At 36.8% G+C, this 26123-nt stretch overlaps 4 protein-coding genes and 1 long non-coding RNA gene across 10 annotated transcripts; 3 read left to right on the top strand and 2 right to left on the bottom strand.

Moving 5' to 3' along the window:
• The first annotated feature begins 5947 nt into the window (after positions 1–5947).
• On the top strand, positions 5948–9284 carry LOC140982965 (tubby-like F-box protein 8). 4 transcript variants are annotated; one of them, XM_073449771.1, is made up of 7 exons: positions 5948–6070; positions 6163–6266; positions 6749–7141; positions 7219–7306; positions 7914–8046; positions 8406–8482; positions 8582–9284. In XM_073449771.1, exons 3-7 carry the CDS (start codon positions 6794–6796, stop codon positions 9115–9117), a joined length of 1182 nt encoding a protein of 393 aa, XP_073305872.1. In that variant the 5' UTR covers positions 5948–6070; positions 6163–6266; positions 6749–6793; the 3' UTR covers positions 9118–9284. The 4 variants fall into 4 exon arrangements, with proteins under 4 accessions (XP_073305872.1, XP_073305870.1, XP_073305869.1 ...); XM_073449769.1 differs by adding an exon at positions 6350–6438 and having other exon boundaries at positions 8406–9284; XM_073449768.1 differs by having other exon boundaries at positions 8406–9284.
• A 3829-nt stretch (positions 9285–13113) lies between these two features.
• LOC140982336 (PHD finger-containing protein 1-like) lies at positions 13114–16472 on the top strand. 3 transcript variants are annotated; one of them, XM_073448815.1, is made up of 6 exons: positions 13114–13333; positions 14346–14431; positions 14606–15430; positions 15562–15783; positions 15869–15990; positions 16095–16472. In XM_073448815.1, the coding sequence occupies exons 1-6, from the start codon at positions 13331–13333 to the stop codon at positions 16154–16156; spliced, it is 1320 nt and encodes a 439-aa protein (XP_073304916.1). In that variant the 5' UTR covers positions 13114–13330; the 3' UTR covers positions 16157–16472. The 3 variants fall into 3 exon arrangements, with proteins under 3 accessions (XP_073304916.1, XP_073304915.1, XP_073304917.1); XM_073448814.1 differs by having other exon boundaries at positions 14212–14431; XM_073448816.1 differs by lacking the exon at positions 14346–14431.
• A 373-nt stretch (positions 16473–16845) lies between these two features.
• LOC140982337 (mediator of RNA polymerase II transcription subunit 21) lies at positions 16846–19729 on the bottom strand. Its single transcript, XM_073448817.1, has 5 exons — positions 19571–19729; positions 18762–18984; positions 18054–18131; positions 17628–17679; positions 16846–17199 (listed from the first exon to the last, which is right to left on the bottom strand). Exons 2-5 carry the CDS (start codon positions 18972–18974, stop codon positions 17123–17125), a joined length of 420 nt encoding a protein of 139 aa, XP_073304918.1. The 5' UTR covers positions 18975–18984; positions 19571–19729; the 3' UTR covers positions 16846–17122.
• Positions 19730–21125: 1396 nt separating this feature from the next.
• On the top strand, positions 21126–25216 carry LOC140982335 (uncharacterized). Its single transcript, XM_073448812.1, has 2 exons — positions 21126–24557; positions 24632–25216. The coding sequence occupies exons 1-2, from the start codon at positions 21746–21748 to the stop codon at positions 25084–25086; spliced, it is 3267 nt and encodes a 1088-aa protein (XP_073304913.1). The 5' UTR covers positions 21126–21745; the 3' UTR covers positions 25087–25216.
• LOC140982338 (uncharacterized) lies at positions 24050–25623 on the bottom strand. Its single transcript, XR_012176244.1, has 3 exons — positions 25381–25623; positions 25238–25307; positions 24050–24190 (listed from the first exon to the last, which is right to left on the bottom strand). It is a non-coding gene; the product is annotated as an uncharacterized lncRNA (long non-coding RNA).
• Between the last annotated feature and the right edge of the window lie 500 nt (positions 25624–26123).

Genomic DNA, 26123 nt, shown 5'->3' with positions numbered 1-26123 from the left:
CAGAGATAGGACGGTCGCCCACATCCAATTCTGCTAGTGTACTCGAGTGCGGTGCTCATATCGAGGTGGCCCGGTTAGAATGCCTACCGGGGTTTATATAAGAGCCCGGGCATCTGGTTGCCCGGGGAGTAGAGCCCAGGCTTGCACCTGCCCGGCTTCAGAAGAATCCATCCTGCAGATTGACCCTGATTTGAGAAACCATATGATATCCCGGGTCATCCATGACCCGGGCTCTTACAGGGATATCATCACACATCCCTTAAATAGTCGGGCTAGAGTCATACTCGCTGTCCCGAATAGTCATGCTTGGATTCCCAAAGAGATGATCAATCTGGTTTTATAAAAGCATCGGGGGCTTCATGTCTCCCAGAGATGGGATGAGGAGCCGGAGTCTCGTGTCTCATGGACTTGAGATAAGATGTCGGGGCCTCGTATCTCCCGTAATCGAAATGGTCGAGGTGCTGAGCCCCGAGCCAGGGTGTGGGTCTTTGGACTTAATAGATAACCAAGGTGCGGAGCCCCGAGCCAAGTTTGAGAACCCTAGGCTTAAAAATAACCAAGGTGCGGAGCCTTGGGCCGGGGAACATGTCCCGAAACTTGGGAATGGTCGAGGTGCGGAGCCCCGAACCAAGTTTGAGAACCTTGGGCTTATAAATAACCAAGGTGCGGAGCCCCGAGCCAGGTTTGAGAACCATGGGCTTATAAGTAACCACGGTGCGGAGCCTGGGGCCGGGGAACATGTCCCGAAACTTGGGAATGGTCTAGGTGCGGAGCCCCGAGCCCAGTTTGAGAACCCTAGGCTTACAAATAACCAAGGTGCGGAGCGTTGGGCCGGAGAACATGTCCCGTGACTTGGGAATGGTCGAGGGGCGAAGCCACGAGCCAGGTTTGAGAACCCTGGGCGTATAAATAACCAAGGTGCGGAGCCTTGGGCTGGGGAACATGTCCCAGGACTTGGGAATGGTCGAGGTGCGAAACCCCGAGCCAGGTTTGAGAACCCTGGGCTTATAAATAACCAAGGTGCAGAGCTTTGGGCCGGAGAACATGTCTCGGGACTTGGGAATGGTCGAGGTGCGAAGCTACGAGCCAGGTTTGAGAACCATGGGCTTATAAATAACCAAGGTGCGGAGCCTTGGGCCGGGGAACATGTCTCGGGACTTGGGAATGGTCGAGGTGCGAAGCCTCGAGCCAGGTTTGAGAACCCTGGCTTATAAATAACCCAGGGGCGGAGCCTCGGGCCGGGGAACATGTCCCGGGACTTGGGAATGGTCGAGGTGCGAAGCCTCGAGCCAGGTTTGAGAACCCTGGCTTATAAATAACCAAGGTGCGGAGCCTGGGGCCGGGGAACATGTCCCCGGCCTTGGGGATGGTCGAGGTGCCGAGTCCCGAGCCAGGTTTGAGCACCATGGGCTTATAAATAACAAAGGTGCGGAGCCTCGGGCCGGGGGACAGGTCGCGGGGCATGGGAATGGTGGAGGTGTGGAGCCCCGAGGCAGGATTGAGAACACTGGGCTTATAAATAACCAAGGTGCGGAGCCTCGGGCCGGAGAACATGTCCCGGGAGTTGGGAATGGTCGAGGTGCGGAGCCCCGAGCCAGGTTTGAGAACCCTGGGCTTATAAATAACAAAGGTGCGGAGCCTCGGGCCGGGGAACATGTCCCGGGAGTTGGGAATGGTCGAGGTGCGGAGCCCCGAGCCACGTTTGAGAACCCTGGGCTTTTTATTGATCGAGGTGTGGTTCCCCGAGCCACGGTATAGTGCCCTGGATCTTAGACAATATGCCGGGGCCTGATACCTCCCAGACTTTAAATAATGTGCCGGGGCCTTATATCTCTCGGACTTTGAAGAATGTACCAGGGCCTCATATCTCTCGGGCTTAAGACAATATGCCGGGGCCTCGTGTCTCCCGGACTTTAAATAATTTGCCGGGACCTCAAATCTCCCGGTCTTTCAATATATGGTGCCGGGGCCTTAAATCTCCCGGGCTTAAGATAATGTGTCGGGGCCTCAAATCTCCCAGACTTAAAATATGGTGCCGGGGCCTCATGTCTCCCTGACTTTCAAGATTTTGCTTTTCCTGCTGTATTAGTTTTATTAAAAATTAAATCACTAACCTGGAAATACTGAATCTGAATTCATTTTCGATAGAGTGAAATTTCTCTGGTTGAGCTAAATTAAGTGACTAATATAGCTGTATGCTACTGAGTACATAGCAAATGCTCTTCATGCCAATCCGGGATAGCTGCTGAGCTTTGAGCACATATGAAATCCTCATATAAGATCTGAGTGCCGAGCTGGTCGGACTTGTATGTTTGCCAAGCAGAGTTGGGCTTATTTTTGAATGGAAATCATATCTACGTCTTGAGCTCAAATTCCCACAGACGGCGCCAATGATGCGATCCGGGCTTAAGATGGACGAGCCGGGTCGGGTGCTCCACCGGATCTGCTATTAATATAATGAAGGGAATAAGAGTAAGGAGATATATCTCTGCAATATGACTTCAGCTGTAACCTGCACACAAGGAGATGAACTCGTGAATAGACGCCGGAGGGGAGTTCGGCGTGGCCACTCCGATGCTTAAGTCAGTGAATGACTTAACAAAAGACCAATGTAACCAAGTGATGGTTGTGATATTGGTGTAAGAGTGTAGACAATAAAATGAATGAATCTAAATGTAAAAGGGAGAACCTGGTATTTATAGTAAGAAAAGTAATGATGACCTCGTTGTTCGTGCTACTTACTAATTATAGTAGGGCGACTACATTCTGACATGTCAAATCATACACTAGTCACATCCCGCCTGTCTGACTTTGTCAAACACTTGGATTAGTGTCAGAGATAGGACGGTCGCCCACATCCAATTCTGCTAGTGTACTCGAGTGCGGTGCTCATATCGAGGTGACCCGATTAGAATGCCTACCGGGGACTTATATAAGAGCCCGGGCGTCTGGTTGCCCGGGGAGTAGAGCCCGGGCTTGCACCTGCCCAGCTTCAGAAGAATGCATCCTGCAGATTGACCCTGATTTGGGAATCCATATGATATCCCGGGTAATGGGCTCTTACAGGGGTATCATTGCTGAATTGCCATATAGAATTATTTCTTTTCATGAATCAATGTGTTTTCGTCAGATAATGTAACCACAAGTCACCTTTTCATTTTAATAACTGAAAGAGATGCAGCAAATGATGAAATAATAAACTAAGAGAAATAATGATTCAAAACAAAAGCGAGGAGTTGGTTCGGACGCTGCCTGAAAAATCCAGGCAGCGAGTTGGGCGCCCCTGCGCTAGGCCTTCTGTCCGTAATTACCTGGACAGATTGGGGAGAGCGGGTGCGCTCCGTCTTCTGCGCCTGGGCACTTCTTCTGCCTTCATTTTACAATCTCTCACAATCAGTATAAAATATACCCCATCAAAGGTTTCGAATAGCTATATCTTTTATGCTAAGGAGGTGAGATTTTTCATTCAAGTTATAAATCTTTGCACCTAAAAAATTAAAAATTCATCATTTTTAGGGTTGCTTGTGCGGAATAGCACAAAAGCCCAAACAAAAAATCCACAAATTTCTGAACTTTGAAGTAGAGAGAGCCCAATTTTCAACCCATTAGATTGTAACTTCACATTTTTAAGTGGCTGTTTTCCAGCAAAAAATCACTAATTGATTTAATTAATTGTTTAATTTTATTCGATATTTGAAAAGAAAGGGTATCATCAACCAATTGTAACGTATAAAGGGCAATTATATATGATAATATTTTTATAACTGGATCAGTGATCAAACAATGGGTGAGTGACACCTCATCGGTGCTCACATATTTGTGCACGGTAGGTGTGCAGCATATCCAAATTTGATCGGTCGGACCGGTTCTTGAGTGGTTAAAAGGTTTTTAAACACTTTTTGGACCAGATCCATGCCGTTTATCGGTTGAACCTGTCGATGTTTTGAAAACACTTGTATATATTTTGTGTGGTTTCCTCTATATTCACGAGGGGACGATGGGAAAATCGAGGAACACTCGTTAATAAATAAATTTGAGTGTCACTATCTCTAAAAATTTGTAAGGTTGAGAATAAGCCGCCTGCAGCGCAGCTTCTTTTATCCATTTTTATTGCCTAATTTAAATTTAAACACGATTAATTTATCCATTTTTACGCTTCAACTTTGTCGAGATTTCTGTTTAACATAAAAAATAAAAACGTTGAGTTTTTATGACATTAAATTTGATGACATGTTTCTTTTTTATAATTAGATTTAATTAAATGTAAAAGAGTATCATGATTTGACATGGACGACTGGCTGGCCACCCTTTGTTTGATTTGTAATTATATTTCAAAATTATGTGTACCACACATTTCTCAGGTGGTATATCAATAACATTTTAAATAAAAATTGTCCAAAATTATTTATTAATGCGGTAAATTATATATTTAATTTAGGGTTGTGACTATCTTATTATAAGAGTTTTTGTGTTAAATTAAATAGTCGAACGACGCTTGTGCCACTGAATTTTATTCGACGCATAAATTAGACTATTGAGGATAAAATTTATTTAATAACGTATTTGGTTTAGGTTTTGGGGCACGTGAAAGGTGAGATGCTTAACGCATTAGATGGCTTTTTGAGTACTCAAATCTAAACATTTGACTTTTATTTATATTCTATTAAATGTGCTTTTATGACAATTATCATATGAATTTCTCTGAAATCTAAAAAATTATTACCTTAAAACATTGCTTTATCTTATCTTTGTGCGATTAATTCTTGTGTTACGTTTGCCTATTACTTTAAACCTATTAATCTAGAACATTTTGCTGTCACACTTTCGAAACTGTACAATATACAAATCACGTTTCACGTACTTTCGAAACAATTTAAAAATGAAACCCATATATTCGCATCAAATGAGACATTTGTATTATTTTATGAATGATTGACGTATCTTTGTTGGGAGAGAAATATTTTTATAATTGAGTCTCAAATTCGAAAATTGATTTCGAACGTTTTTATTTTGAGATCTTGATAGTTATATTATTTTATTNTGATAGTTATATTATTTTATTGTTTTTTTTATAGTGTATATTTTTTTAAAATTCTATTGACACAAAATAAATTTACAGAATTTTTTTTTTAAATAATGCTCATAATGATAGCTAAGGATAGGCTTGATTCGGCACGGTATATAGGATTTTTTTTCAAAAAATAAGGTATATCGTACCCGAGAATTTCCGAAGACCTAAATTTCATGCCGTTTTTACAAAAAAATTGGTATAAGGAAATTTCAATAAGGTAACGGTATAAAACCGTTTGTACCAAAATAAAAAAAAATCGGTGTTATTCATATTAAAATACCGAATTTTTTTTAATATCATACCGATAACGATAAAGATACCGAAAAATTCGGTACATACTGTATTGAAATTTACAGTGTATCGTTAAATTCGATATGTACAATATTTTACGATACAATAAGTACGATATATCAAAATATTCAATATTTTTTCAACACCCAATTAAAGAAGTAAGTGAAACCACAGCACTTTATAGTTTATATTATATTATATTATTTACTTTTTTCTCGTCCCACAAGTAATTAAGTTTGTTTTTTTCAACCACAAAAAAGGTGATACAATCTCTCTATATATAAGACGGTCTCATGGATTTTTATTCGTGAGACATATCAATAATGTTTATATTTAAAATAAAAAGTAATATATTTAACATAAAAAATAATATTTTTTCGTGAATTCCCCATATAAAATATATGTTTCACAAAATTGATCCGTGAGATCGTTGGAGTGTTTGTGCTATATATATACAACTTTCTTTCCATAAAGAATACAATTTTTTTCTCCATCAAATTTTAGTTTCGAATATTTATTTTATTACATTTTATTTTCTAATCAAACTATAATTTTGCATACAAAGATATAATACGTTTTAGAATTAAAATTTATTAACATCTAACATAATAAAACTTATTAAATATGGAGTCGGCACCATCGATCGATATACGAGAGAGAGCGTACCATTGGTCCTAATCATCAGAGGCCATCTGCATTCGGCGTCAGGTTAGGCCCCCAAACTGAGACTAAATTCTACCCTTTCCGCTTTTGGGCTCCGATTTGTGGTCCTTATGTTCATTCTTTACACTTCTAATCAGGTGTCTGAGTGAAATGTTACGTGGGTGGTGATGTTTGTTGATTTTACCATTCACGTGTTGCTTCTGTAAATTTTACCTCGAAGAACGAAGATGATGGATTAAAGGTCGAGTTTTTCTTCTTCTTTTTTTAAGTTTAGTGTAAAGATTTTGAATTTTTAGCTATTATTATTATTTTTCGCCAATCCAGTCAGGCAAAGCTTTGGGTGTTTTTCTTTTTCCTTTTTTGGTTTGGGTGAAAGATCAGGATAAGTTTTTGTTCGGGCTAAAATGTAACATGTAAGTGTTAAAAAAAACATTTTTTTACTGAAGATTTCGGTAATTGATGAAGAATTCGTGGTTCAGTACGGCTAACGAAGTGATTTGATCCACTTATGTGTGCTCCATGTGGAGGAACTTCTTTTGTGGGAATCTTCCTTTATGCTTTTTCATATTCTTCTTTATTCTTTCCTGTTAGATATGATGAAAGGTTTTTGGCACTAAGTTTACTTCTAGTTTCTCAATTCCGAGTATGTAAATTTCTGATCTCTTTGTTTTAAAATTTAACCTCAATTTTAAGATAACACATAATTTTGCGCTTCAAATACAGAGATAATTATAAAGAAGAATTAGTGGATGTCACTACTTTCTATAAATGTCATTTCGTAGCCTAGCTCGGGACTTGAGGGATAGTTTTGGAAGCTTATCGAGACGGGGTTTTGAGGTGCGGCTTGCTGGTCATCACCGTGGTAAGTCTCATGGTGCAGTTCATGAGTTACATGATCAGCCTGTAGTCATACAGAGCAGTTGCTGGGCTGGTCTTCCTCCAGAGTTACTTCGTGACGTGATTAAGAGGTTGGAGGAGAACGAGAGTACCTGGCCTGGTCGGAAACATGTCGTTGCCTGTGCAGCTGTCTGCAGATCATGGAGGCAGATGTGCCTGGAAATTGTTCAGAGTCCCGAGCTTTGTGGAAAACTGACCTTTCCCGTGTCTCTCAAACAAGTAAATTTTTTTTTTGAGAGGCTGATATGCTAGACTTTTATATTCTGAAACCATCATTCTTTGTTTCCCTTTGGCAGCCCGGCCCGCGAGATGGAATTGTCCAGTGTTTTATTAAGAGAGACAAGCTGAATTTGAATTATCATCTGTTCCTTTGCTTAAGCCCTGGCAAGTTTTTCTCATTGATTATTTAGTTTTCTGTTGTCCGGTCTGTTAAGTTATTGGATTAAGTTTGTTGTTGGCCTTGTCATCTGCCAAGATGAAAAAGTTATTTTATTTATTTTAATATTTTTTGAAGGGTTTTTTCGTAGGTTGTGTTTAGATTGAACCTTTTTTCAGTTGAGGAGTGAATTGAGAATAATGGAAATTATTTCTTTACTTTGAAGTACCTTGTTTTGGTTGAAGAAACTACTTATTTTAATTTGAAATATTTAATTTGGTAAGCCGCTTGTTTGAATGGTTACACGATTTAAAATATTCGAATTGCATTGCTCCCACAATTATATGTTTTGGTAAAATGGTAAAAGTTGAAACTTTCTCAAACAATTAGAGTGGATTTGAATTAAAGATTTAAAATCAATTCCCCAAACCTTTCTTTAAAATGCAACCAAAGATAATATATGATGGAAGAGAATGGTATGAAATGAATCGACATGCAGTAGCTCAGGCGGGTGGTTAAAATGGATTAAGCTGAAATGCTCTTGATTAATGCTTCACCTTCTTTGAATTTTTTTCCTGAACTTAATAATAAATTAGTATGCTATTTCTTTTTCAGCTTTACTTGTAGAGAATGGTAAATTTCTTCTTTCTGCAAAACGGAATCGCAAAACAACTTGTACAGAGTATGTAATCTCAATGGATGCGGATAAAATATCAAGGTCAAGTCGCAGTTACATTGGAAAACTTAGGTGAGACTGTTTCTTATTTCTACTTCCGCATGTCAGATTTTAGACTTTCTCAAGTATTCAATTGGTTGAAAAGTTTAGGATGTGGAGAAAGCTATTCAGTTAGGAAAATTGCTCTTTGAGTTATGCATATCTTTTGCATTTTTATTTGTGATTGAAATGAAATTATCTCGTGCTCTGAAGAATGGAAATGTACGAAGACAAATCTTCATTCTGATTGGCTTGCACTTAATCACAGACCTTACTGTAATTTCAATATCCCAAAGTGCACTGCTGCAATTTCTTTCTTTGTTAGGTGGTTGGGATCCTATTATTAGTCGTTGAACTGATTTGTCTGTTTCTCCTGCTCCTTTTGAAATCAGGTCAAATTTTCTTGGTACCAAGTTCATAATATGTGATATGCGGCCGCAATACAACAGTTCCAGTATTCCTGCTTCTGGTAATACCAGCCGTAGGTTCTACTCTAAAAAAGTGTCTCCAAAAGTCCCCAGTGGAAGTCACAATATTGCTCAAATCACATACGAACTTAATGTTCTAGGCACTCGTGGCCCACGTAAAATGCAATGTGTCATGCACTCCATCCCTGTTTCCGCACTTGAGCTTGGTGCTACTGTCCCTGGTCAACCCGAACTCTTTCCCCGATCTCTTGATGATTCATTCAGGAGTATATCCTTTTCAAAATCTATTGGTAGCTCAACAGAATTTGGCAGTGCCAGGTTTTCAGACATGGTCATTAGTTCACACGAGGACAGGGATGCCGCAAAAGAAAGACCATTGGTTCTGAAGAACAAACCGCCGAGGTGGCATGAACAGTTGCAGTGTTGGTGCCTCAATTTCAGAGGGCGGGTGACTGTTGCTTCTGTCAAGAATTTCCAGCTTATCGCTGCCACGCAGCCTGCTGCTTGTGCACCTACACCATCTCAACCGACCCAATCTGATCATGATAAGGTCATTTTGCAATTCGGTAAGGTTGGTAAAGATATGTTCACCATGGATTATCGGTACCCTTTATCTGCGTTTCAGGCCTTTGCCATCTGTTTAAGCAGCTTCGACACCAAACTGGCGTGTGAATAAAAGTAGAAGAATGTTATTTTTCTTGAATGCACAAACACTCTAGCGATTATGTTTACATATGGATCTTCTGTTTTTGAATTGTTGAATTTTTTGTGTACCTTGTGTAAGATTATGATGATGTATTTACTTGTACTGAAAATGTATTAATTGGGCATTTATGTAGATCACTCGTGGGGTGCATGCATGATTATAAGCTGGCTTCCCATTTTAGTGGCAAATTCCAGCATGAGAGCTAGCTGTTCGAGTTATTGGAAAATAATTTGATAATCTACGTGTATTTTTTGAAACCACGAGTTTTGCTGCTTCTTCAAGTCCCAAGTCAGTCGACCAACTTATCCCTCTTTTCTCGTTTTGCCCCGCTCTTTTCTGAATTCATGGATATGCCCTTGCTCTAATTATTGTGGTACTGTGTGGTTGGAGATTTTATGCGAGCTGGGATTAGCAGTCCTGCCCCTCGCGCAACAACGGTTTGGTCAGTCATCACATTTTGCCTCGTACTGGATTGAGTAGAGAACAAATATTATCCAAATAGAGTTGGCTAATTGTAGTGATCGCTACACCATAAGGACCACACATGCATTTGGATATTAGGTTTGTGGTATGGTTCTATTGCATTGTCGACGTCTGTAGATGATAATTCAAAAACAATATAATTTTAAACCGCCATGACAAAATCTATTGCCAATAATCTTTTGGTGATACTTCTTCTTATTGCAACGAGGCAAAAAAAAAAAAAAAAAGAAAAAAGAAGAAGAATAATAAATTTTTGGTTTTATTAGTTTAAAATGACATGTTGCACTTTCAATAACCTTAATTTGGTAGCAACTTCGTGTTTGGATGTTAGAAAAAAAACATGGCAGCGTGAACACACAGTAGGTTCTGACTTGAACTCTGTGTTTCAACAAATGTGTGAAATTAGTCAAATGTTTTTGTAATTGAAGTTTCTTTGTTTCTAATCACAAATGAAATATTTGGATATTTGAGAGCGGCGTCGATCAACCGAATTTCCCATTTCTCTCAACCTCAAATGTACGTGTTTGGGAAGAAACTTTCAAAAGATTTTATATAAAAAAAAATGAAAATATGACTGGTTATGAAAAAAGTTGCCTCCGTAAGACTTCTCATATTTCCTTTTCACAAATCTGAGAATTTTCTTTCCTAACCTTTCCAAATTAATGATTCGTCGACGATGATGATGAATTGTTCCGTCTTTGCTAATATTGGACATTTACTGACTGTCAGATCTCTAGGAATTAATACATATATCCTGCACTGACTAGATTAAACAATCTATACATTATCCTCAATCATCACGTACGAAAGATCTTGCTGTTTACAATTATGGGAAATTAATCAGAGGGAAGAATTTTTTCAAACAAAAATATATAAAAAGTAAACGACATTTACCATCCGAAAACATATATAAACCCTTCAGTCAAGAAGCAACTTTCAACTCCACAAATAACTCAAACTGAAGATTCGATCGTCTTCTCGGAAGAGGAAGATGACTTCATGTTGATTGACAGATACTGAGAAGTGAGCACTGCTAGGCATTTTCAACTCACTCAAACGCCGTGCCATATATAATAATAATAATAATAATAATAATAATAATATATCTTGTAATTTGGCCACTCCCATGCTCAAGAAGACAAAATTTGTAACCCTGAAAAATAAAGTTTGAGAATGATGGGAAATGAAGATTTGACATGTATTGACGAATGATCGAACTTTGTGTGCTAAATTGTCATCATGACCTCAGATTCGAGCTTTTCTGCGTGTCTTAGAGTTGACTGGTCAATTTTGATAAAAGTAAATCAAAGCGGTGTTGATTACTGTTATCTGATAATTAACCACAGGATTTACCACTTTAAAAGTGGGATCTAATTAATCAAACCTAGCGTGCTAGCTTCACTTATTCATGGAGTGTTAACTCCTGGATTTTTCCCTATTGATTAATTATCAGTTATGAAACTTAATTTTAATTAATTTCACGTTTGATAATATTTTCAGCATAAGTTCGTATTCCGTAAACGGGGTTCGTGTAGTTGAGGGTAGAGTGCCCCCTGGAGGGTCCAATCTTATATATATAATTAATGAAGCATTATTAGCTTAACTTTTTACATAAGTTGATGATGATGATGATGATGATGATGAGAAATGTGGAATTATGAACATAATATCGAAGGTGGGAGCACGAGATTGAAGATAATGGAGCCCAAGTTTCTCAACCATACAATTGTCCGGTTAACAATGAGTTTAGAGATATCAATGGTCAGAATCCACGATAGACCCGTCCTCTGTGGGATAGATTTGGGCATATAAAATGAATATGAGGTGGATAATGGGTTTCTAAAACCCATCTCAAACTCATTTCATAATAATCTATTCTATTTCATTAAAGTTGAGGACATGATAGTAACCACATAGAGGATAGGAAGGACACCAACTTTTTCTTCCTACTTTACCATTATATGATACTAATATTACACTTTCATTTTGTTTTGTTTTATTTTTTTAATTTCAACACACACTTTTATTTTTATTTTTTTATTTCAACAATTCAAATATCAATTTAGTCCATCAATAATTTGTCAAATTTCACTTTAGTTCATTGATAATGATAAAAAAAGCTGTACACACATGAATCGCGTGTACAGAGTAATTAGTGTATATAATATATAGTTTATATATATACGCATGGGTTCCACCGTTTATGCAATAAAAAGATGATTGACATTAGCTTTAGTTCCTTGTGTAGCAAATTCAATAATCCATCTTCTTCGAAAATTTTTGGACGTGTGTAGATTTTATTTATGGAATTCAATATTTATTTCTTTTAATACATTAGATGTCACTCTGTCTCACGATTTATTGAATTCTCATTAACTTGGTGTCATAGTACGGAAAAAATCATCCTTATTTAAAAAAAAAAACTCCATGACGATAAATTCAGTACTAAAATTTATCCAAATTAAGCTATAGGATTTTTTCTGATCTTATCTAAGGTTTTATTAAAAAAATTATTGTAAAACATTGTAAATTTTAAAATAGATATTAATAACTTTTTTAAATAAATATTTGGTAATTATCAGAGTCATCCCTAAAGTTTTTAATTCTAAAATAATCTTCAAAATTTTTACATAAAATATTTAATTTAATACGGAAATACAATCTCCTTAAAATAATAATGCATGAGATAACAATGAAATTAAATTAAATACGTTCGGATGATATTAAATTGAGAAAGAAATAGATAAGTATTTTATCTGCACTATTATAAAAAAAAAAAACAACTGGTTTTCTCTCTCTTTTTTTTTTCAATGTTTTTTAAAGTGAAAAACATACAACAACAAGGAGTGATATTTGATTGTAACGAAAAATCGACCTATTTTTAGGGTTGGAAAGGCATAAATCGGATTTTGAACACGCACAGAAAAGGAAAATGAGAAATTCGCAGTGGGTCCATATATTTTTTTTAAGTAAAAAAATAAGAAATCTCTTTCTATCTTATAAAGAATTTGGTCAACGATCAAAATAATCCCGACGTCTGCATGCTTCGTTTGCTCGAACAACCCATTTCATTTCGGATCGAATGTGGTTCATACCAAATTTGAATCATAATTTTTTTACTAATATCTAAGGAAAATGGATGCAATAAATGATGCTTACACTGAACTAGCTTTATATAACTTAGCATAGTACTGTTATGGATACAAGATAGAATATGTAACGCCCATGAAATTTCAATGATAATCTAGTCCACATGATAAATAAAATATTTAAAATAAGTATTTTATTTTATTTGATTTGTCTAAGTAATTATGCTAAGCTTTCAGAAAGTTTGGAAGATATTGACGAGTATCTAGGGATGGGGACGGGACGGGACGGGGCGGGGCGGGTTTGCCATCCTCATCCCCGTCTCCTAATTATATCCCCGCTCTNTATAAGTATTATCTTTTTTTATATAGTTTGGGGGGGTTTGGGAGGGTTTGATCCAAAGAAATCTTCACTTTGGTGTCCTTGTTTAGGGTTCTAGAATAGTAATAAATCCCTTTTCTTCCTGACGAGAGATCGAAGAAAATACCTAAAGAGCTCTTGTATCGTACAGAAACCTTGAGAATCTTGCATCTAGATTTCAAGACTCGAGTTTTACTTTAATTTTCCTCGGAAATATATAATTCTCCTGTGGTTGCGAAACAATTCATGAGCCATGGTAATCCATGTTCCTTACTTTCTCTCTCTGAATCTTGAGGTTGCGTTTGGAAGAATGAATTTTTAAAATATTTTTTTGTTGTTTAAAGAACTAAAACCCTAAAGTGCAAATCCATTTTATTGTATTTTTTTTGAGAGACATTATATACTATATAGTATTTCATATTCAAAAAAAAAATGTAGATTGAAGATTTGATCTTTTGCGCCCTTAGTTTCTCTTGTGATGCATTCTGTGTTTGCGTTGGGATTTGGTGTTTAGGATTGTTTTTTGTTTTTTCGTTGGCCCCTATTCTCCTCTGGTCTTGCGTCTGGATTTTGCAATTCAGGGGAACCCAACCTGTGTATCTTATGGTTGAATTTTTCTGTAGGTGAGAATTCACTTGTTGTGAATAGTTTAATGTAGCAGGACAAGTTCCCTAGAGATGCAAAGGAGTGTAATTTTGTGAAAATTTTCAAGCTTGAAATCGACCTCGTTTCAAATAATGCACTTTCTTATTTGATTGCTATCAGTAACTTTGTATTTTGTACTCTGTAACCAGTGGTGATATGTATGCAGCATGATCAACAGAATAAAGTGTCCAGTAAAGATATCGATATTGCATGACCAGGGCTTAATATTTTTCTGGGATTAATTTGTTGTAGCTAATGTCAAATAAGGTTGCACTGGATGTGCACTGCAGCAAAAATATTTGAATAACGAGAAAAATATTATGAGAAGTTTAAGATTTCAGGGTCTTGAATCCTTTAAAAATGAACGTTTCAATTTATTATTAGCGATGTCATTTGGCTTGACTGCTTGTATGAACGAAAATGGAAAGGAGATGTATGACAGTGAAATGTTGCATCACTTTTTTTAAAAGCACATGAATTTTTTGACAGTTGGATAGGGTGCTGGATACATGAACTTTTGAATTCTGAATTCTGTAAGCATCGATTGGATATCTTGCTTTTCTCTGTTGCTGGGATTATGTGATTGTGCTTCATAGTAATTGCTGCACCTATCAATCATGCAGGAGACAATATGTTTGCAGTGTGGCAATAAAGGATATGACAATGCTTTTGTATTTTGTGTCAAATGTGTGTCTTATGCTGTCCATCGGTAAGCTATGATTACTGATCTTATGTATTCTATTGAGGATTTATTAGTGATTTATAGCCCAATTTAATTCATGCACTTTCTGTTCTTGTTCTTTCATTGAGGTCTATTTTGTTTCGGGGATCCTCACTTTTTTCATGCTGTAATATGCTTAGTGTGTGTGTGTATTTTTTTCAGATATTGTTTGGATGTAATACCAGAAGATTTTGATGAATTTGTTCATTGGGTTTGTGATGACTGCGAAGCAGAACAACAGTCCCGGATGGTTCCTACTCGGGAAAAATTGGAGAAAGATGATATATTATCAATTGAGACCGAGGAACATTTCTATGAGGATCTCCCTCAGCATTTATATTATGCTTATACAAAGCTCGACTTTGTTGAGTGTCCCAAAGCAGCCAATGACTTTCTCGAGAAAGTCATAGGGTTGAACAATGAGGAAAATGAAAAAATTGAGCAGAACTCCCAACAACTTGAGCAGGGAGAGAATCGGTATAATAAGAGGCAGCAAGAGAAGTTATTATATTTTATTCCCCTGAAAGCGAACATGAAGAAAAAGAGAAGTAAGATTAAGAAATCTACTGTGAAGAAAGACAATAGTAACTCCTCCAAGAAACCTTGTATGGAACGCGAAAAGGTAGACATTGACATGCCTATTAAATTGGCAAGTGATGATCCTATACTTTGTGAAGTGAAGGAAAATAAAATTTCTGAGCTTGGGATTATGGAGAATCCTATGTTATCTTGCAACATATCTTCCAAAAGTTCAAAGACGAAAACCCTTCTGTCTTCGGAAGCTAATTCGGAGGGGCAAAATCAGGAAAATAACGGAGTCGAATTAGAAAATAATTTAGTTGGCACTAGGATGGAGGGCGGGGTCATCTGCACAAGCAATGACCACAAGGAGAATGGAGGATTAGAAGTTGGAAAAGAGTTTCCTCAAGATACGAATATGCTTGAATGCTCTACATGTGCTGAACCAATAATCATGCCAATTTGGAGGTGAGAAAATTAATAATTACCTATACCAATTCTGTCAACCTATGTATTATGTGGTTGTTTTAGAACACCTATATATTATGTGTTTACTCTCTGTCCGATTACCATTTTATTTTTAATTTCGTAATCGACAGTGGAAGTTTTAACATGTCTGGGAAAAGACACGGCATCCTTGATGGGCTCAAAGGTCATGTTTCTAGCAAAGCATGCCAGAAAGTGTACGAGGAAATAAGTTTGTTTCAACCGGAGCTTCACCTGAAATTGCTTCCGTACTCTGATGTATGGCCAAAACGTTTCGAGTTATCAGATCCGAATGAAGATGACATCGCTCTCTTTTTCTTTCCGTCTGAGATAAGGTGGGCTGCAGTTTATGCTCTCGCTCTTTCTTCCGAAATTGCCGAACTTTTTTACCAATTTAGTTTTACTATTTTCCTATGACAGTGAACCGGCTTATGATCAATTGATTGATGAAATGATGGATAAAGACCTCGCTTTAAAAGGTGTTGTGCAGAATGCAGAGATCTTGATTTTTACTTCCATGGCTTTGCCACTAATGTACTGGAGTAAGCTTGATTCCAATCCTTATCAAGATCTGTTGATTTTGCAACATATTTTCTCATAGTCACCCTGTACAAGACGTAAAACTTGAAACAATTTTTGTTTTCAGGATTTAACAAGAAGTATTATCTATGGGGCGTATTTAGGGTGAAGCAACCCCTCATCCATTAGATCCTAACTCACATACAGTGGAGCAGGGGGACAACCTTTCAGCGCATGATGATCTTCCAAACGATACGGATCTGAAGATGAAGACTTGTGATGCTCGGAGTCGTCTTAGTTTGCTCAGCAACGGTGGCAGTTGTGGCTCAGGCACTGCTTGAGTTATTCTTAGATCTTCTAGTTTTCTAGTCTTTGGGCTGCTGCTCATGATATTATTTTATTAAATATTTTTTAAAAAAAATTTAAAAAATGTTTCATTAGCGTCTTTAATTTCAACACTTCAATAAATTTTTTGCTCCTAATATTCATCTAGTGTATTTTTCAATGACTTTCCTTGATAGATTATACTGTAAATTTCAATTAACACACACATATTAGACCAAGTATGTTGTTTATTTTCGTGGAGGAGCACATTCTTTCATTACTTTTCCACACATTAATTCCCATCCTCCACCCGTATGGCCGTATGGCTAGAACAAAGCAAACAATAACTAGTCAAATTGTTTATAAATTCAAGAATGTCTAATATCAAAACAATATTTACAAGTAAGAGAATTTTCAAGATTTTTGCAAGAACTCAACAAGCATGTTGCAGAATCCGATTGGACTTGAATCACCCCAGAATAGATGTGTGCTGAAAAAAGAAGAGGTCAGAAAAAAGGTAGTGTTTGGGTTTGAAAAGTTTGGAGTCCTTGTGGAGTACCAAGTCACGGATCATGAATGTCATTTCTAAGGAAGAGACTCCTGGAAAACTATTTTTTACATGTTCTTCGATTATAATGATCCACTCGTATACGTAACCAAATGCAACGTGCATGCAACGATCTCTAAAATAACACAAATGCTTCAGCAAAATGAAATTTCAGATTAAATTGCATCGAAGCAAATTGCCAAATACATTTATAAAACCCACTGTTTCTCAGGTACCCGGCAAATAGAAACAGTACAGTTGTCTGCTCGTCCGTTATCATTGCATCAATCTGGTTTTTTTAAGTTCAAGCAGTTATCGGTAGCCTGGCTGAACAATTCCCGGACCTGCTTTAGTTCCTTTTCTGGACACCACCGACATCATCACATGTTGGAAGGAACAAACACATGAGCAGAATTTCCAAAGTAAACTAAGTAATCGAATCTTATGACACCGATGAGTTTGTTCTTCAGTCAAAATTCTAAAGCAGACTGAGAACTATTGGTGAGCCACTGAGGTTGAAGAAAGGCAAAAAAAAAAATTTGTCACAAGTAATGAAACAAATTTGAAGTGAAATGATACCCGTTAATATGGGATGCATAATACTATTGTTATATGTTAATATGGGATGCATAATACAATTGTTATATGGCAAAATACTTTAGAGATGTTCTCGAAAAATAGAAAGCTGAAGTTGGCTTCTGCCTATTAAAAGCAGGGAAACTGGAAACCCCATAAAAAGACAATAATGATGCTAACTAGAGTGCAATAATTAGGAATAAAAAAGCTTGCCTGCAGCTTCCAGTTGCTTTTGAAGTTCCTGGCCAATTGCATCATTCTCAGCCTGCCGGCAATTCTTTTAATCAGATAAGCTTTATGGTGGACACAAACTGAACAGATTCCATGTTACCAATGGGTACTTTAACCCACATAATTACACATGTTGAAGAGTATATTCTCAATCATTAACAAAGAGCAACTCAACACAGACTGGTGGGACAACACGAATCAGGAATAGAATAGACACATTTATGCATCTTAGAAATTAGACGACGCCTCATCCTTCATAACTCAAGATAATTAAAAATCACTCAATTAACAACATGCATCTGGCATCAAGTAGTACTCCATGGTTTCTAAAACAATGCAGGAACTAAATGACAGCGGAAGTAATCTAGCACATACTCATGTGCGTTAAATCATTTTATTAGGGATTACCTGGAGTTCAGAAATTCTTTTCAATTGAGCTTCTTCACCTCCCTCTGATAATGGAAGAGCAGAAACCAATGCATCAAACTGTAGAAAAGAAGACAATCTAAATTTACAGAGGACCTTTGATGGACAGGACCAAGCAAATTTCAGAATCACGAAATTATCAACAGAAATTGTTCCGCAGCAAACTGTCAAAAAAATTGTCCTACAAAGTCCACTGGTGGAAAATGTTTATGGCGTGCTTAAAAGCTACTTCCAAGGAAAATGTTATTTTTGCACAGCACAGATTTAAAAAACGATCCAACGAAACATAATGGACACATAACAGTTGGAATCTTGGATGGCTTCCACGTGATCACCAATGACCAGCAAAATCACGTTTTACCATTTTCAGCCTTGCATTGGGTTATACTATAAATATTTTGGATGTTGACGCCAAATATCTGGGAATTTGAGTTACAAGAGATACTGTTAATAAAAATAAATGAAACAAGATCTTTCTTTCCAAGGCAAGCTAGAATCAGGACAAACTTAAAGAAGAGGATTAACTAGTACCAAAGAGGAATAACTTCAAGATAAGTGCCAAAGAAAATATATAGAAAAGACAAAAGATTTTTCTGAAAGCCAAAGATAATCACGTGACAGATTAAAAAAACTCACAACATTGAATATGATATGCATATTCTATCAATTTCTCATGAATTATTAGCTGACCTGTTTGGCGGCTTTCACTAGAGCAGAACTCAGAAGTTTGGGCTGCTCAGCGAGATTAGCAGCATCATCCACAACATTAGAAACGGCAGGAGGCTCTGGATAATTAGGTGATAATTGAACTGGAAGGGCATCTCTTTGAAGAGACCCAAATGTATTGAAAGCAAGAGAAGCTATAGTATTCACTTGTTCTTGTAATTGGGATATTATGTCCATTTCCTTTACTCTGAAATGCTAACAGTTACAAACCATAGAAACTGATCCATACAATAATATTGGGGGAAGTTCTAAAAAAGAATCTTCCTTCACAGAGGAAGGGGAATTCTAATGATAATAATTATTACAAAAACACATGGTACGAATAAAAAAAAAAGTACAACCCGCAATAATTATCACTAGAACTACTGCATAAGTACACCAAGATTTGTTGAATATTTACAACTACAGTCAGATTAAAAAGAGAGTCTTGATATAAAAAAAACTAGGAATTTGAAGAAAAATATTTTCGAACCACCAAAGGCATATGCGAAGAACTAAAGTAAGAATGACAGTCAATTATTCGAGTAAACAAGTATTGTCATAGTTAACTATTATACACGAAAAAATGATAGAAATTCTTTTCCAACAGGCATTTTATCAAGTACTTTCTTAACATAGCATGCACATTTCCTATAGGTGATTTCGATAAACTAATTCAAGGCACCCATCTCCGAAATCCAATTGCTTCAACGATGACAACCAACTTCCGAAGACGAATAACAAATCAGCTCAATAACTCAAATCGAAATATTCCAAGAGACAACCATAATTACCTTGCAACGACTGTAAGAGATAAAATCGATTCTCCACACTTCCTCCTTTTCTCTACAAAACCTCTTTCTGCCTCAGATTTCACAGAGATATCTGACACTAAGGTTTTAAAATTGGGACGAGGTTTTGGACAACACAATTCTCCAACTCAGGAGAGTCAATTGTAAGAATTACATATTTTCGAATATTAACTTAAAATTCTGTCTCTCAACTCCAGATAAAATTTCAGAATCAAATAGCCCAAGTTCACTTAACTGGACTTTACATGCCTTACAGATGGGCTATATTTTCGATCCAATGGACTATGTTTACAAATAATTAGCGGTGGCCCACTCATCGTATAAACATTGAATTATTAAGAAAATTTTAAGAGAAATCTTACAAACAAGTTATTCTTCATTTTTTTCTCCCCTAAAACATAGGAATCTTAAAGACAAATTCGAAATTTAAAACTTGTAGTAAAAATGTATTTTTTTAAAACATTTATAGCAGGACGAAAAAACGTTCCTAAACTAGATATAAACAATTTTAGACATTTTTATCGAGACCAATTGATCAAAAAAGTCGAGCTCGATCTCGACCTCGACCTAGACCGACATGTCTATAATTTATTGAAAATTAGCAATTGTATATTTATAAGATTTGGGACTGGACTACTCCAAATCTATCACTAATAGACACAACACTGAAAGAGATAAGTAGCCTTCAGGGTCGCTTTTAAAGTGCTGTAGACAAAATGAAAAGTTGATATCAGAACAACAATCCAATTGGAATACTTCTAAAAATAGTTTAGCTGTCACCACACATGGTGGAGGGATTACTGCCTTTTCCCCACCTTTTTTTTTATCAGTTACTCATCACATCACCTTTTTAAAGATAAATTTTTTTTAATAAAAAAACTTAACAAAATTTATATGAATATCTATAAACATAATCTTTTGCAAATACTCTCGTCTGACTCAGTCGAGCTCGGAACTTTGTGGCCTGATATCTATATATACCACATATGGTTCGTCATCTAAGATAAAAGAAACCTAATTTCTTTGTCAATTTATTATTATATATAAAGAGCCAAAGTCTTAAATTTGGGGCAGATGCATGCATGGGAAAAAGAACTATGGGGCTTCACTGGATGAGGTATGGCGTGTATAATTGGTTACACATACATCTGAGATATATTTTTTATATATGCTTAAAGTTTTGTGGTGTCTTTACTTCTTTTTGCTGGCAATATGTCCACGTTATTTTGTGATACTTGGACATATTATGTTCACAAAAAATCTAGACTAATGATTAATTTCTTATAAATTTTAATTTTTTTCTTCTTATTTTTCTTCCCATTTCACTGTTTTACATCGTTTTTAATTACACTGCTATTCGTTGTAAATTTTTTTGAAGTACGCTTAAACCTGTCCGAGTTAATTATTTTTTATATTGTTTTGGGTCATCTCGTAAGTCCATTACCCCTTTCATTCACAAGTTCTCCGTTCAAACCATATAAATAATATATTTTATAAATTTTGATTAACGACTCAAATGTTATGTTTCGATCTCGACTTGTTAGAACAATCATTGTTTCTCAACGACAATGATCGCCTCAGAAAAAATATAAAATCAGGGAAAAAAACCAACTTGTTAATAATTGCAAGTGACAAGATTCATGCGGACAAGAAATCAGTGCCATCGGTGCATAGTAGAAAACATGTAACCTTAGCTTGCAATGAACATGACAAAACGGGCACGAAGATATACTCCGTACCCTGCGGATCCTGGCACCGGTAACCATTTTATCTCCATAATTCTCATCAACATGGCCATACTTGTTCTTTCCATTTATACAAAAATTTAAAAAGGTGTTGACTGAGTAAGGGCAAGAGAGGGGATATATTCAGGGAAAAAAGTTGTTAATTCTTTGTATGAATTTTTTCCCTGAAAATTCGTGTCTTGTCTAGTAAAAATCACCTCTAATATATTAATAATTTTTTTGTGTCCAAAACTATATATATATATATATGCATGCATATATGATATATCTAAGATATCTCCGACACCGATAGGGACCCTTTTAACAATATTTAATGAATATGATAGAGATATCAATTCAAAAAACATCAGTCACTTTAGTTTCCTAGAAATAGGATGGAAACACAACAGTAGGAGATCACAAAAAACTTATCATGTCAAGCAAAATGGTTACCTTATTTCTCTTGTTTCTTAAAATATGTTTGTTTCCCACCATATCTGCATTGAACCAAGAAGGCCTCGCTCTTCTGTCATGGCTTTCGACTTTCAATAATTCTTCGCCTTCTTCGAGTTACTTCTCTTCTTGGAATCCCAACGATCAAAATCCATGCAAATGGGATTACATCAAATGTAATAGTGAAGGATTTGTGAATGAGATTACAATTACTTCTATTAATCTACCTGCTAAATTTCCGGCTCAGGTTTTTGCCTTCAACTTTCTTCAAGTTCTTGTCATCTCGAATGGAAATCTCAGCGGTGAAATCCCGGTTTCGGTCGGAAACTTATCTTCTCTGATCACTTTGGACCTCAGCTCTAACAATTTAACCGGAGGGATACCTAGTGAAATTGGAAGCCTGTTGAAACTGCGCCAACTGTCGTTGAATTCAAACTTCTTGCAGGGAGAAATCCCGACCAATATTGGAAACTGCACGCAATTGCAGGAGCTTGAACTGTTTGACAACATGCTCACTGGGAAGATTCCTGCAGACATAGGCCGGTTAGTGTTTCTTGAAATCTTTCGTGCAGGTGGGAACATAGGTATAAATGGAGAAATACCAGCTCAGTTATCAGATTGTGCAAGGCTGAGCTTTTTAGGCCTTGCAGATACCGGAATCACAGGCCAGATTCCTCGTACTTTAGGAGCACTGAAGGATCTGAAGACCATTTCAATTTACACAGCAAACTTAACCGGCGGGATCCCTCTGCAACTGAGTAACTGTTCATCATTGGAGAATTTGTTTATATACGAGAATCAAATATCGGGTGAAGTTCCAGTGGAAATTGGATACCTTAAAAACCTCAGAAGGCTGCTGTTATGGCAAAATAATCTGCGAGGAACAATTCCAGGATCTCTTGGAAACTGTTCGAGTTTGAAGGTTCTCGATTTGTCGCTCAACTTTTTGACAGGAGAAATCCCATCACCTCTTCAATATATTGAATCCCTGGAGGAGCTTCTCTTGTCTGATAATAATATTACTGGTGTGATACCGAATTTTATTGGCAATTTTTCGAACTTGAAGCAGGTCGAATTGGATAACAACAATATTTCTGGAGAAATCCCATCTCAAATCGGGGAATTAAAAGAGCTCACTCTGTTCTTCGCTTGGCAGAATAAGCTCCATGGAGAGATACCGAAAGAGTTGGCCAATTGCCAGAAACTTCAAGCTTTGGACCTGTCTCACAATTCTCTTACCGGGGAAGTTCCGAAAGCTATATTGAATCTCAAGAACCTAACCAAACTTCTGTTGCTTTCGAATCAGCTTTTGGGTCAAATCCCGCAGGATATCGGCAACTGCAGCAGCTTAACTCGGTTACGCTTGGGGTCAAATCTGTTACATGGTGAAATCCCGTCAGAAATTGGGATGCTTGAGAATTTGTGTTTCCTCGAGCTGTCTGAAAACCAATTTTCTGGAAAAATCCCACAAGAAATCGGTAACTGTAAAGAGCTGGAAATGGTTGATCTTCATGGAAACAAGCTTCAAGGCATGATTCCTCTTTCTTTTGTCCGTCTCTTTAAGCTAAATGTTCTGGATATTTCAATGAATTATGTATCAGGCACCATCCCGGAAAATACAGGTGATCTTTTGTCGCTGAATAAGCTTATTCTGAGTGGAAATAACATATCAGGATCAATCCCTGAATCACTAGGCCTGTGTAAGGATTTGCAGTTGCTTGATTTAAGTAGCAACAGACTCAGTGGTACCATCCCAGATGAGATTGGGTACCTTCAAGAACTGGACATACTCTTAAATTTGAGCTCGAATTCTTTAACAGGGCCAATACCGGAAAGCTTTTCGAATTTTTCTAAGCTTTCCAACATGGACTTATCTCACAACATGTTGGCAGGAAGTTTACAGGTTATCAGCAATCTAGATAATCTTGTTTCTTTGAATGTTTCATACAACAATTTCTCGGGTTCGCTTCCCAATTCCAAATTCTTCCAAGAACTTCCAAATAGCACGTTTTTCGGAAACCAAGAACTCTGTTTTCCGGGGAACAAGTGCCATGCTATCGAAAATCACCAGAGCAAGAAACTCATAAAAAATCTGACAATTCTCATAGTCCTCATTGTCATTACGATTTTAATCATCTTAACCATAGGAACAACGCTTTTCAAGAGAGCTCGAAAGAGTGTTTTCAAGACTCATGAAGAAGAAAACACCTTGGTGTGGCGCTTCACCCCATTCCAAAGGCTAAATTTCTCCATAGAAGACGTGGTAACGAAGCTCTTCGATTCGAATATCGTGGGGCGAGGTGGATCAGGGATCGTTTACCGAGTCGAGACACCAATGAGACAGGTCATTGCAGTCAAGAAACTCTGGCCAAAGAAGAGAGGGGAGATTCCAGAAAGAGACTTATTTTCTGCAGAAGTTGCTGCCCTGGGATCAGTAAGACATAAAAACATATTAAGATTACTAGGTTGTTGTGATAATGGGAAAACCAGATTGCTCCTGTTCGATTACATAAGTAATGGGAGCTTGGCCGGATTACTCCACGAGAAAAAAATTAGCCTCGACTGGAATTCGAGGTACAATATCATGATGGGAGTAGCACAAGGTTTAGCTTATCTTCATCATGACTGTATCCCTCCAATAGTCCATCGAGATATAAAGACCAACAACATTTTAGTCGGTCCTTTATTCGAAGCTTTTCTAGCAGATTTTGGTCTAGCAAAGCTCGTAAATTCTTCAGAAACGTCAAGATATTCAAACATGGTCGCAGGATCATATGGCTACATCGCTCCTGGTAACTACTTAACTCGAGAAAAAACAAAACAAAATTTGAGATTGTAAACTAAGTAATATCCTCTCTTATTGCAGAATACGGATACAGCTTGAAAATAACAGAAAAGAGTGACGTATACAGCTACGGCGTTGTGCTATTCGAGGTCTTGACAGGAATGGAGCCAAATGATCCCCGAATCCCAGATGGAAAACACATTGTTTTCTGGGTTTACGAAGAACTCAGGAAGAAACCCCGAGATTTCACGTCAATTTTGGATCAACAGTTAATTCTTCAATCAAGTACACAAACAGAGGAGATGGTTCAAGTGATTGGGATAGCTCTACTTTGTGTGAATCCTTGTCCTGATGAAAGGCCAACGATGAGAGACGTAACAGCCATGCTTGAAGGGATCAAACACGAAAACGAAGAGCTCGAGAAACCCACAAATTCTTTCAGACAGGAAATGATGTTGAATACAAGATCAGCAGTTTATTGTTCTAGTTTCAGGTCATCTAAACCTCTAATTAGATCACCTGTTCATTCCCTGTAGCTCAGTAGCTAGTTCATCTTGTTGTAAATTATTCACTTAATTCTTTTCAAGAAACGTTGGGATCCGTTTATACGAAGTTTAGTCAGAAAAAAATTAATCCATGAATTCGAACAACAAAAAACTTGAACAAAAAATAATTCCAACTACGTACGTCTATTTTACTGCATGAATTCAACTATTAAGAACTTGAAATTCCCTATCTTATATTTTCTCTTCCCTCCCTGCAGTAAACAGTATTAGTCAGAAGAAATTGAAGACAAAAAGAAAATGTTAAGGAAACATTCAACACAAAACCTTTGATAATTGTCGCATGAGTTAATAATTTGAGTCTCAAGTGGACCTGAGAACATAATGCTTGCTTTCATTTCTATATATGCATATACATGCATACGGAAAAAGTCGAGATGATAAAAAGGAATTGCAGGTGACAAGATCTTGGTCGTCAGTACCTTCATGGAACATAGCCTGATGGGCCACTACTGTCCGTCAACTTGTCCGAACATCTCCCCTAATAATGTTTTTCGACCACAAATAACAACATTTGTTTCTTTACATGCATTAATACATATGAGAAATTGCATTTTTAATTATGTATATTTACTTTTTTGTGATTCTGATTATCTATATAATCAAATTTCACCGTCTTAATCTTCTTTCTCTGTTTATTTTATTTTTTGCAATTTTAGTCATTTATCCGACGTGACGATGATGTTGATATGGAGGTGACATTTGTAGTGTCACATCAGAACTTCTAAAGAAAATGAGCTAAAATTGCGAAAAAATCGAAATATTCATGAATAATATTGAAATTTGATAATTTACAATTTTTTCTAATAAATATAAATAAATGTTTTTAAGGAAATTTGAGAAATCTTAGTTCCAGGCAACGAACTAAATTCTCCAATCAATACTTGAGACATGTTAATATATATATATATATATATATTGTAAGGATTATTTTGTCCGACAGATATCAATAAATAATGAAAATATCAGACTAGGATGTAAAATCGCGAATTTGTGTTTTATCAGAATTA

Source organism: Primulina huaijiensis, chromosome 8 (genome assembly GCF_012295235.1).
Source record: "Primulina huaijiensis isolate GDHJ02 chromosome 8, ASM1229523v2, whole genome shotgun sequence".
Taxonomy (NCBI): domain Eukaryota; kingdom Viridiplantae; phylum Streptophyta; class Magnoliopsida; order Lamiales; family Gesneriaceae; genus Primulina; species Primulina huaijiensis.
This window is presented reverse-complemented; position numbering and strand designations above follow the sequence as displayed.

Excerpts from the sequence above, each read along its gene's own strand:
- LOC140982965 (XM_073449768.1), top strand. The coding sequence starts at position 6,794 with ATGTCATTTCGTAGCCTAGCTCGGGACTTGAGGGATAGTTTTGGAAGC. Across the intron at positions 7,307-7,913 it reads GTTCCTTTGCTTAAGCCCTG|CTTTACTTGTAGAGAATGGT; the intron begins GCAAGTTTTTCT and ends TTTCTTTTTCAG. Across the intron at positions 8,047-8,405 it reads AGTTACATTGGAAAACTTAG|GTCAAATTTTCTTGGTACCA; the intron begins GTGAGACTGTTT and ends TTTTGAAATCAG.
- LOC140982336 (XM_073448814.1), top strand. The coding sequence starts at position 14,340 with ATGCAGGAGACAATATGTTTGCAGTGTGGCAATAAAGGATATGACAAT. Across the intron at positions 14,432-14,605 it reads GTGTCTTATGCTGTCCATCG|ATATTGTTTGGATGTAATAC; the intron begins GTAAGCTATGAT and ends TATTTTTTTCAG. Across the intron at positions 15,784-15,868 it reads TTCTTTCCGTCTGAGATAAG|TGAACCGGCTTATGATCAAT; the intron begins GTGGGCTGCAGT and ends TTCCTATGACAG.
- LOC140982337 (XM_073448817.1), bottom strand. The coding sequence starts at position 18,974 with ATGGACATAATATCCCAATTACAAGAACAAGTGAATACTATAGCTTCT. Across the intron at positions 18,132-18,761 it reads TAGTGAAAGCCGCCAAACAG|TTTGATGCATTGGTTTCTGC; the intron begins GTCAGCTAATAA and ends TCTTTTCTACAG. Across the intron at positions 17,680-18,053 it reads AAAGAATTTCTGAACTCCAG|GCTGAGAATGATGCAATTGG; the intron begins GTAATCCCTAAT and ends AATTGCCGGCAG.
- LOC140982335 (XM_073448812.1), top strand. The coding sequence starts at position 21,746 with ATGTCAAGCAAAATGGTTACCTTATTTCTCTTGTTTCTTAAAATATGT. Across the intron at positions 24,558-24,631 it reads ATATGGCTACATCGCTCCTG|AATACGGATACAGCTTGAAA; the intron begins GTAACTACTTAA and ends CTCTTATTGCAG.